Here is an 11,567-nt window from a genome sequence, read left to right as displayed (position 1 = left end):
AGCATCTCCGTCCTCTCCCGGGTACCGTCGGTCTCCCCCTTGAAATCAAACGTCGCGTGAGCCCTTTCCTTGCAGGGCTGAATGCGGCGCACTATAAAGCTCGCCGCCACCAATCCGCCATTGGTCTTCATGCCCTTTTTCAAGCCAAGGAGCTCCCTCACTTGCTCCATATCAGCGCTGCTTGGCATCTCCGACCAGTTTTTCTAGCTCTCTGGGATGTGGTCGGCGTCGCAGCGGACGATAGGGTGGCTCAGCTTCATGTAAAACCACCTCGCATTCCACCCCTTCAGTGATGTGTTCAGCGGCACAGTAAGGTACTCGCCCGCCATTCCATCGCGCAGCTGAAGGTACACTCTGCTGACCACCTTGGAACCACCGCCGCCTCTCTTCTTCAGCCAAAATAGGTGACGGAAGAGGTTGAAGGTGGTAGGCCAGCCGTGCCAAGCGGGTTGGCGCGTCATAGGCATTTGGTCGCGCCAAGAAGATTGGATCAGCCAGACAGGTTAGTTTTAGAAATAAAATTTCGAAGGTGTTATTTTTAGAAATTCTTTTTAAAAGGGTTAAAAATAAAAATCCCCCGCGTGCGGTAGCGGCACCCGCCTAGGTGGATCCATCGACGAACAAACTAGCAAATAATTGCTCTAGGTCCTTCCATTGGTTCTAGCGTACAATACAGCATCGATCGATTGGCTGTATCATCGACACGATGGCGAGTGGCCTCGGTGCCGCTGTGGGAAGGGAGAGAGGAGAAGGGAGGATCTATTTTTCAAGACAAAAATAAATAGGATGGGTTAAATAAAAAAATACATACCACGTTACCACACCACATCAGCAATAAATGCTGACATAGTTGGCATAGACGATATGTGGTGCACCTATGTGACACATGCTTTGAAGTTCAGAAGCCACTGGTGCATTTAACACTTGCGAAATTGTTATAATGACTTCTAGCTTCTATAGGAAAATATTCAACCTTAATAAAATATAAAAGTTCCATTTTACTTATTTATAATTTACTATATACTCATAAATATCAATATTGTTTCTGTTATTTAAAATAAATGTTGTACTAGCCATTGATAGTGTCCCATGACGAGAAGACATATAAAGTCAACAAAAATAAAAAATTTAAAAAGGAGAGAGAAAAATAAAGAAACGAAAACAGAAATTTTGAAAGAAATTGTGAAAAACAACCGGCCCAGAAGAAGGCGTGCGCTTTTTTTCCCCCTTCCCGCCGTCGCTGCATCGTGCATTCCCCTTCCGTCCGCTGGATCCTTACTCGTGCGTTCTGTCTGCCTCTCTCGCTCCCTCTCCCTCTCCCTCTCCGACGATTGGTGGGCCGCCGCCGCCGCCCTAAGCCAGCTGCTGAGGCAGTTGGTCTCTTCGCCGGCGACGAGCACCCACCAGGTATTCCCACCCCTTCTCTTCCCTTCTCTTCAAACTGAGCACCGACTACCCTAACCTAAAGCTATTTAGCTATTTGACATGCCTCCTAACTTCGAAGTTTTGCAAAAATTATTGGGTGTACATGTGTACACCCATGTCCCTTTACTGGATCTGCCAGTGAATCGTGAGGGACCTGCAGTTGAAGTTAACATCGCTGGCGGATTCTGTGTTAGTTAAATTAAATGACGGGAGCTGTAAGATGTACCCTGATGCATAGGGTGTGGGTACTCATATTATGGTTGTTGTTTATGCATTTCATGATTAAATGCAGGTTGTGTGATAATGATTTGTGTTTGTGTATGTCAATATTTTGGCATAACTGCTGTTAAAATTTTGCAAAATTTCCACAGATTTAAAACATATGCAGCCACTTGTGTTAAATTTCGTTGTCAAAATCCTTGACAATCTGAAAAAATAATGTCTAAACCTTTGAATCCAAAACAGGGGTCAAAGTACAAAGAACCAACAAAAGCGAGGGCACAATTGTTATTTCACCTCGGAATTAACACCGTTACAATGACCTAACAGAATAGGGGCAAAGTCTTGCTTCGATTTGAAATAACAGGCAAAAACACAAAGTTTAAAAAATAGGGGCAAAATCACCACAAGCCCTGAAACTGGGGGTATGAATGCCAAAGCCCCTAAAATTTAAGGTGCATTGTTCCTCCCATTGTTGTGCCACTGATATAAATGTTTTGAGCTAGTTACTGGATGGTGTCAATTGAATATAACATCTCTGAGAGAGGGACGCAGGTGACCCAAACTTGTTGTGACTAGTAGACAAACTATTCCGCTTCTGAATTTTTTTTTTCTGTTTGGCAAGACATGTTTTATTCATCATCACTGAGATGATTTCCCTCCCCCTTCTGGATTAGTTTAGTATCAATTGCAATGTCCAGTTCTAAAGGGGGGGGGGGGGGGGGGGGCTGTGTGTGTGTGTGTTTTGGTATTTTCCTGTATCCATTGATTTGGTAATGTAATAATATTTATTGTAACACGATAATCTTCCCTTTATATAAATTTGATGGTTTCTAACGTATTTCCCTTTTTTCCTTGAATGCGGTCTGAGTTTGTTGACAGTATGGACGAATCACGAAAAAGAGCTGTCTCTACTGCAAATGCTAAAAATATAAGTTCATCCCTTGGTATGTCCTCTTGTGAGCTGTCAATACTCGTCTAATAGATCATCTCAGGCCCTTATTCCTTATCTATATGCTCTGCATGGACTAAAATTCACTATACTGCTAAAACCGAGACCTCTCATTGGAAACTACCAAGGGTCATGTTCATCATACTTGGCTCTTACTAGCACTACCTTCGGAAAGTAATCTATGATGCTTGAACAGTATCCACTTTTTTTTTTTGCTATGAGTTGATGGCAGTTTCTTTCTAATTTGACCTGACGTATGCTTGTTATATGTTGGCAGATGAAGACTTTGGGAATGATTTTCTTTCATCTTGGAAGTTACCAAAATCAGGAAAAGACACAATTGACTTCACAGTTCCAAAGAGTAGCAAGAAATTCAGCTTTGACAATCTGTGAGTTAATCTTTTGAAAGGCTTGAATCCATCAACTTTTGATGCGATCAACTGCTCGTTGTTCATGATGGTTCTAACAAATCATTTCTTTAACCAGAGATGATTTCGGGCTTGATGGAGCCTTTGACAAATTACCATCCTTTCAAATGGGCATGTCTGATCTGGATTTTTCTAGTCCTCAGAAGAAAAAGGTGAAGCACAGCAGTTCAAATGCAGATCTTTCTGAAGAGAAAAAGGAAACTGACAAGGATAATTTCTCCTTTTCCTTTGATTTCAATGAGTAAGTTAAACCACTGGTGCTAGAAGACTGAAAATCGTATTATATATTGATATGAAACTTCATGCTATTAGTTTTTCTGTTTCTGGTTTTTGTTTGCTTACAGGCTGGGAAAGTTTAGTCTTGATGGAAAACTAGGAATTGAAGAAAATAGTACGAGTAGATTTACTGGCAAATCTGGCCCTGTCTCCTCAGAGGTTAAGAAGGATACACAAAGAGGTCTTTCAGCCAAGCGCAATGCTATTCTTGAAGAGAATAATAGTACGGACAAAGCACATACACTTGATACTTGCACTTTGAGACCTTCTCATCTGACCAATCATGAGAGTGTGAAGAATGTCAGTCAACAGACTTCAAATATCGATGCTGCTGATTCATCTGACAAGATGCAAGAACATACCAGTGTTAATCCTGCTACAGTGGATCAAACTAAAGTAGATTCAGTGCTCAATGACAATCCTGGAGAGCAACCTAAAGAGATATACCCAACGAAGGCAGCTGTTAACCTACCTTCTCAGGATTTCTCCTGCAGTGCCATATCTAGTGAAGATCCAACACAAGGGCTAGCAGATCCTGTGAACAGTAAAGATGCACCTATACTGAACTCTGGTAAAGTTCATGTATCAAGGGAGAGTAATGACGATGAGCAGTCGAATGGTTTACGATCCAGGGACACCAGCATTATTAATCCCAATGTCTCAAGAAGACCGGTGGGCCAATTTAATTCCCGGAATGAGGTTCTGGAGGAAAGTGTTTCGCTTAATGAAGGAAGTCAAGACAACCAAAGTTTTAGTGGCGCTCCTAAGAAGTTTTTAAAGAAGACATCACATGGGACAAAGAATACTGAGGAAGAGATTTCAGGTCCCAAGAGTCTCTCTTGTTCAATGCAGAGGTCTGTCTTTGTCAAATGTGCCTTCATCATTGACAATATAAAACACTTTTAGATCTCCACTGTGATTTATCATAATCAAATACTAACATAGAATGCATAGCCTGCTATTCTACTTCTGGTGCACCATGCTTCTGTTCATAATGCATTCTAATGTAGTGGCAGCAAATCTATATGGAGAAGTGTGACACAATGGATCTATTTACATGTTTGTTACTTTCCTGAAATAATTTCTCACAATTACATGCAGGGAAATCAGAAGTGTTGAACCTGCACTGACGAAGGAGAGAGGAAGCTTCTCTCTTTTATCCAAGTCTGTACATATGAAAGCAACCAGGGTCGAACTAGCTTCAGAAACAGCCTTAAATCAATTGTCCAGTGCAAGTAAAGTGATAAAAAAGATGACCACACATCCTACAGACTTGAAGAGGTGGTAGACAGATGGACAGATTAGCATATACTCATGACTATTAATAGTGTATCGAATAATGAATGTGGTTTTAAATACGCAGGGAACACATGCAAGCTAATGCAGTACCTGACAAATCTAACACTGCTTTATCAAAAACATACAGCAAGCCACCATCAAATGGGCTATTGGCCACCTCCATGAATGTCAAAGGTGACAGAAATGCCAAATTAGGGTAAAAAATTATCATCCTAAATCTTGCGCATTATGAATGCATCATATTTAAAATTTGTTCTGCAGGTTCTTTTTGGGCATGCCGCATGCACAACACTTCTCAAGTTCTCTTTGTTCTTTACTTGTTGTCAATTTATCATGGATGACACAGTTTCACTATTTTCAGCATCTTTGATATATCTGCTACTAGACCTGATATTAACCTGAATGGAGCTTGTACAATAAATTGGCTGTGTTTGGTGTGGCTGCTGCAGCTGCATCCAGCACTCGCAACAGTGCCGTGCAGGCGCATTACTGTTGCAGCTGCAGCCATAAAATCTGCAGCAAACAGGCCCAATTTCTATCAGCCTGTTCGGTTGGCTGGTTCGTATCGTTGCTGGTTCGTGAAGAAGTAATGCTGGTTGGTTTGTGTGAGAAAAATACTGTTCCGGTTGAAAATTTACGATCGTTTACGACAAGCCACAGCCAAACGAACAGGCTGTATGTTATCTGCCTTGTTCTTTAGAACTAGTTTTCATTATAAACATTGCAGTTCTGACCTGTCCTTTCTATGATCGATGGCATAATTCGATATTTTCTGTTCAGTATCTGAACCCCTGTGGTAGAACTAATTGCCTAATATTGAACTGAATGAAGATTGCTGTAAGGTTTCAATATTATTGTTCTTGGTCTTTCTAATTAATTTATATTGGAATGGATGAGGACCTTCATAATTCATCGGAAATACAATAGTTTTGTATTCATGGAAAGTGTAAATCTGTGACAGTTTTAAAACTATTTAGTACATTTGTGCATAAAAGGATGTTGCAGATATGGGATTGATTCATCAAGTCGAATGGATCACATCTACTCAATTGTTGCAGTTTCCATAATCGTCATTTGTTGCAGTATTTTATTAACCTTTCGTGTGATAGGCTATTTTGGCCAAAGAGTATCCTTATTTGATATCTGTTGCTAATTCTCAATACTGAAAATGTATCAGTTTGTGGAGGTAAAATACTGAAATTAATATGTTTATTGCTATAGCTAGTGTCTAACACTTGATCATTATATATATGGAAAATTACTCCATTTGCAACAACTATAGCGCTGATTATTTCATAATAATGTAAAGTCATGATTCTTGAAATTTGATGACTCCTTTTACTGTGCTCCCTGATGAAAGGACATCATTTGACTGTTCAGACAATTCGGGTTTTAAGTGTTGTGAGTTGTAGCTGATTATAACATATTATTGTACCATATCTATGTATTTCTATAAATGCATTTACTTCTGCAGCTGAAACCACCTTTTTAGTATAATCAGGGCATTCTTGAATACTTCTTGTCAGATTGGATTCGATGCTAATATATATATGTATGTACCTTTTTTTCAGCCTTGAGCCTCCTATCTCGGGGAACTTGTCTCTACTGAATGCTCGAAGCAGCACAGCACATAGCGCTGGACATAAAGTTGTTGCAAATCATGTGCTTCTGAAAAGTAGCAATGCTTCTGATTCATTGCAAGGTGTTCCTTCCAAAGATAATAAAATATCAACAATTTCTCAACTGACAGGAGCAAGGTATAATATTCTCCTCCAGATGTTCTTTTCCTTCTAAACTTACATAGTGGCAGCTAACATAATCTATCTGAATTTAGAGTTACAAAATTAGGAATCAGAAGTCCGAAGTCTGACATGGTTCCAGAGAAGGAATCAGTACAAGTGAGTGGGACAAAGGGTTCCCCTGTAACAACATCCAGAATCCTTTACTCCATTCCTGAAGGAAAGCCTGCACAGCCTAGCCCATCCATAATGGAGAAAGTTCCTGAGGTATGTTCTCTTCCTGTCAAGTATTATATTTCCTAAGAAAGTGATTTTCATTTCTACACTAAAACATGTTTCCTACTTGGATTATCCACATTCTCTTAAGCCGAGGTTTGTTCTTCATTTTTATCGAGAAGCTACTTTGTAAACAGAAACAAGAGGACCTCGCTGAGTTAACCACTTGCAGAAATACACTTAATTGCGTCCTGGGCAGCTGGCGTTCGGGGTCTTTCGCAACCTTAATTGTAATGCCTTGGCCCTTGGGGGCGTCTCTCCCTATGGGCCAAGTTTTTACAATAGTCTTTTTTTTACTATTTTGTCGAACAATACTATATTGTTCTTGATGATTTCATATTAAACTTTACAAGAGGTAATTCACTATACTTCGTATGTCGTAACCTTAAAAAAAAACACTCCGTGGAACTATGGAAGTTCCTTGAATGACATGATAAGGATCAGATTCATTTAACTGTAAACCTTATATACCTTATATTATAGCTTGTTCTTTTTCCTATTTTGAGACCCTATGTATTACTGAAGAAACGCACCATGTGATATAAAAAAGTTGTATAAGGACTTATGTTCTCAAATATCATATTTCTAGTTTATCCTGTAAATACATTTTATGGAGTTCCATAAAAAACCTACTGTAGTGCATTTATTATTCTAGATACTAGTTATCTCTTTTGTGGCAATAGGCAGAAAATTTAATCACCATATTTGAACTTTTCAGTATTGTCTCGTGTGCCTTTTTTTAGAGATATAAGAAAAAAATGTCTGTGTTAGTTCATTAGTAATTTTGTTCATGCTGTTGACTTGCAGGAATCTGTTCTAGATCCAAAAGCTCCTAAAGTGCTCAGACACATCATGAGATCTCCAGCTGTAAGGTTGTTGGTTAGATCGTATTTGATAAACATAACATCTTTGATGGCTACATAAAATCTCTCTTTTGGAAGTACTCCTTCCATTCCAAATTATAAGACGTTTCCGTTTTTCTAGATACATTGCTTTTACTATGTCTCTAGACATAGTATGTATCTAAGTGCATAGCAAAAATTATGTATCTAGAAAACCCCAAACGTCTTATAATTTGGGATTGAGGGAGTAATAACTTTGCAAATTTAAATGCAGAAAATCACCTCGAACTGTTCCAGAGTTGGGAAACGAAATGGTAAGTGTGATGAACATTTCTGAAGATCTGTAAGTATATGTATTGTATAGTTTCAAACGATTTGAAACGTAGGTCATTGTGGTACATAGTCAAAATATCTGAAACAATGATCACTAACATGAATGGAACGTTGAATGAAAAAAATGTCGATTTGTCAAGAAATACTTCCATAAGGTCAGATATTTTATTTTGTTTAAAGATATATTACCACAGAAACCATTTGTTAATCCTCACTTCTAGGTGTGTTCGGTGTTGTGTCTATGACTCTTTTCTTCTTCTTAATGGAATCAGCTCTTCAACCCATTTGAGGAAAAAAAATTCACTTCCAGTTTGTGAAAAAGGAAAAAGTTGACTCGCATCTGGAACTGGAGTCAGTATTATGTTAATTAATATGCCCTTATTGATTTCACTTGTTAGATTCTGGGAAGTGAAACTCCAAAAGCTCATGTGGATAATGCAAGCTCTTCACGTATGCCACCTGGGATGGAAGCCATTTCAGATCTAGAGTTGCCTGTGTTGTTAGAAAATGATGGAAACATAGAAAAAGCTGAGGCTTGTAGAAAGGAGCTTGAGGATGTGAGTAAATCAGTCCAGTGCTTTACCATAAAAGAACTGTCCAATGCTTTGTTACTATAACTAGAGTGCCAATTGCTTTTATGTGTGAAATTGCCTGTAGAGGTTTTCTTAATGCTTTACAATTATAACCTATAAATTTACTCAAAAGAAAGGTTTTTCAACTATGCCATCTAAAAGAAAACCCTCCAATGTGATGATGTATTGCATCTTAGCATGATTCTCTGAGTTCTACCAGAGGCTTATCCACCTTTTTAATTGACATAGCCTGAGAACTTGATATTTGAAAATTTCAGCAGTTCCTATTTCATTAAAAAGAATTATTCTTTTGTTCTAATGTTGTCGCCTTCTTTTAACCTTTTTTTTTTTGCTTTACCATGATGGTGTATTCCCGAGCTAGTATACAGATGGATCTAGATTAACAATTCGTTTCACCTATTATTTTCTGACTGCAGATATGCATTCTATTGAAAAGGAAACATGGAGAAGCTAAAGAGCTAGCAGTTCGGGCTATCGTTAACAACAATACAATGCTGATGTTAAACCACCCAATGATTGAGGAGAAAATATCCTAATTGATTTTTTATCAACTTTGTTTTTTACAATTAAATGGATATTAAACTTGTTATCCCTTCACCACATGAACATTTGCTCTATTCAGAAATTCGCAAACAACCTGAGATCCAAGAAGTACTTATTTGAGGAAGTTGGCACCATTAACGCTGTAAGTTAAGCACCCTATTTCGATTTATGTTATCAGCTTAAGATATATATAGTTCTTTATAAGTTAAGATGGAGAAAGTTGTAATTCCTGTAGTGGTACCTACTATCTATCATTTTTTATGGCCGAAGTTACTTCTCATTCGTGATCTTAGTCTCCACATAGTTAGCCTCATCAACAATTTTTGCCATGTTCTCAGGCACATCAGCAAACTACCCTCGTACACATTACCAGCCAGTCTTTATTTAATGCATGACAAGCTCTTTCTCCCGACAATTTACTTTGTACCCCCACGCACACCCCCTTCCATTAGGTATCTAGTTGCCGCTGGTAGCCATTAGCGACCACATTCTGTACTTCTGATTTGAGAGTAAATAATTCTGTTGTGGTGCCTTTTTAAGTGTGTGTTCAGCCGCAAGAATTGCATTGGCACCCTCATTTTGAGCTATTTTGGCAACTTGGATCCCCCCTCTTTTTTTATATATATAGGGATGTGTCATATACTACTCTGGCCAATTCTTGAAACAGACCACCTTTTCTTTTACTGTTTCAAGAATTACTACTATATGGCTGGTAACACCTCTTAGTCTTTCTTGTTTTACTGTTCGAGGTTCATAACGTGCATTTTGTATCCCACAATAGGAAATGGTGCAGGAATAAGATGCAGACATGTGCAGTTATAAAATGTGTAAACAGTTTTAAAACGTTTCATTTGATACCAAAAAACATTCACCTAGCTTGTACCATTTTTCTTTCTTTTCTAAAGTAACTGAAAAGCCCCCCCCCCCCCCCCCCCCCGAATGAAAGTAATATCACGATTTGGCGCAGGGAAAAAAATATTCGATGAAATGTGGGTTCCAAATCAAAATTACGGTACACATAGAATGATGCTTATTTACGCAAGCTGCAAAACATTTTGATGTTTGCCTTGCATGCGTCCTGTCAGTTTAATTTGTCTTCTAGTTTAGGCTGGAAAGAGCTAGTACTGATTGACTGGACAACTCTGTTATTTTCGTTACCTGTATTTATGAACTTCTTGTCAGTCTATTATCAATATTGCTCTTTGCTGGAACCTCTTATCCGCCACTTCTACTGCTACTAGTAAGTTATCATCATTGCTGATTATTAGTGGCTTGCGTTCGTAATGGAAACCTCAGTCATTAGTTTGTCTTGGTAACTTGGTGCTTCTGTGCTTGGCAGCACTGACGTGGGACAAATGCAGGGAGAAAATGACTTATCCAGCGGAGCGTGGGTAATGTAAATGCAACAAAAGAGCTCAGGATCCAGCGTAAATGCAATCTTGAAGTATCTTGAATTACTACCTTCCTCGTGCATTTTGGTACAAGGTTGGCTTCTGTGGATGAGTCCGCTCACATAGCGTAGCAACTGTTGAGTGCCTACATCTTATTACCTAATAATTCTGGATTTCTGGTAGTGAGATATGACCTTGTGGACTCGATGATTAGAATGGCACTGCTGCACTAGGCAATACCTGGTTTCATCTATGCCAATTGCAGTTGGTGACAAAACGTTCACATTGGATTGATGCTAGGCTGCTAGGGAGAAGTTGCAAGAGCAGAACCGTGGTTGATGACTAGGCTGCCCTTTCCACCCTAAGCCTGACGGATACAGTCAAAAGCTATAGTAATTTTTGTTGCTTATTACTAGCTTCCAGCTTTTGGTATGTTAGTGTTGAAAGCTGGTAAATTTCGTTACTATGTTGGTTATCTAGTTGCAGCACACTTCAGTAGCACTGACAGATTCAGATGGCTAATAACCAAAGGCATAGTGGGTTCTTTTCGTTTATTTACTTTTCGAACATGCATGCTAGATCGATGTTAGTGAAGCTGTAGGCCTGTAGCTTTGAGCAGCGGGACCTCATACCGTCCCATGGTGATTGGAGAACAGGTCCTCCCTCCATGAAGTAATTCATGTCGTTAGCTAGGTTGATCTTTTTTTTTTTGCTTAAAATTCCTGCAGATCCAATTAGTGCATGTGCTATGCACATTCATGAACTTTGTTTGCTTTGTTTAAATTTCTAATATATGCTCTGTTCGCTGGGCTGATAAGTCATGGCTGAAAGTATCGTTAGCTGATTTGTTGTGAGAGAAAAATACTGTTCGTTGACTGAGAAAGTACGGCTTATAAGCCAAACGAACAGGCGATAACGAAAAAGCGACTGTGCTTTACATCCTTATGATCTGGTCACTCAGCTAACGATAGGACCGGTAGTGGATGAAGTGGTGCTGCGGAGTAATCTATTAAGTGAAACTGTGTCTGATTACGCAGGAAATGGACTTATCTCTATTTACAGCTGGACACGTGACATACACTACTTTTAATAAATATAATAAACAGGATAAGACCAATGTAATAGTCAGTGGAAGCTATCCCATAACCTTGCACTAATGTAAATGCGGGTTTAACACTAGTGAGTGGAAAGCCATTTCGAGATGCAATGCTGTACTACCTCTCGTTGCCCTGGTCGTCTCGACTAAATGAC

The 11,567-nt window shown here is 39.1% G+C and overlaps 1 protein-coding gene across 2 annotated transcripts; it reads left to right on the top strand.

Annotated features, from left to right (window-relative positions):
• Window positions 1-1,259: 1,259 nt before the first annotated feature.
• LOC136452999 (uncharacterized protein At4g18490-like) lies at window positions 1,260-11,101 on the top strand. 2 transcript variants are annotated; one of them, XM_066453577.1, is made up of 15 exons: window positions 1,260-1,407; window positions 2,527-2,591; window positions 2,874-2,985; window positions 3,083-3,265; window positions 3,369-4,154; window positions 4,402-4,581; window positions 4,664-4,795; window positions 6,171-6,356; window positions 6,434-6,605; window positions 7,422-7,486; window positions 7,731-7,770; window positions 8,188-8,346; window positions 8,799-8,911; window positions 8,992-9,067; window positions 10,265-11,101. In XM_066453577.1, exons 2-15 carry the CDS (start codon window positions 2,528-2,530, stop codon window positions 10,268-10,270), a joined length of 2,274 nt encoding a protein of 757 aa, XP_066309674.1. In that variant the 5' UTR covers window positions 1,260-1,407; window position 2,527; the 3' UTR covers window positions 10,271-11,101. The 2 variants fall into 2 exon arrangements, with proteins under 2 accessions (XP_066309674.1, XP_066309673.1); XM_066453576.1 differs by having other exon boundaries at window positions 10,287-11,100.
• Window positions 11,102-11,567: the final 466 nt, after the last annotated feature.

The sequence above is a fragment of the Miscanthus floridulus genome, chromosome 5, assembly GCF_019320115.1.
Source record: "Miscanthus floridulus cultivar M001 chromosome 5, ASM1932011v1, whole genome shotgun sequence".
Lineage (NCBI taxonomy): Eukaryota > Viridiplantae > Streptophyta > Magnoliopsida > Poales > Poaceae > Miscanthus > Miscanthus floridulus.
This window is presented reverse-complemented; position numbering and strand designations above follow the sequence as displayed.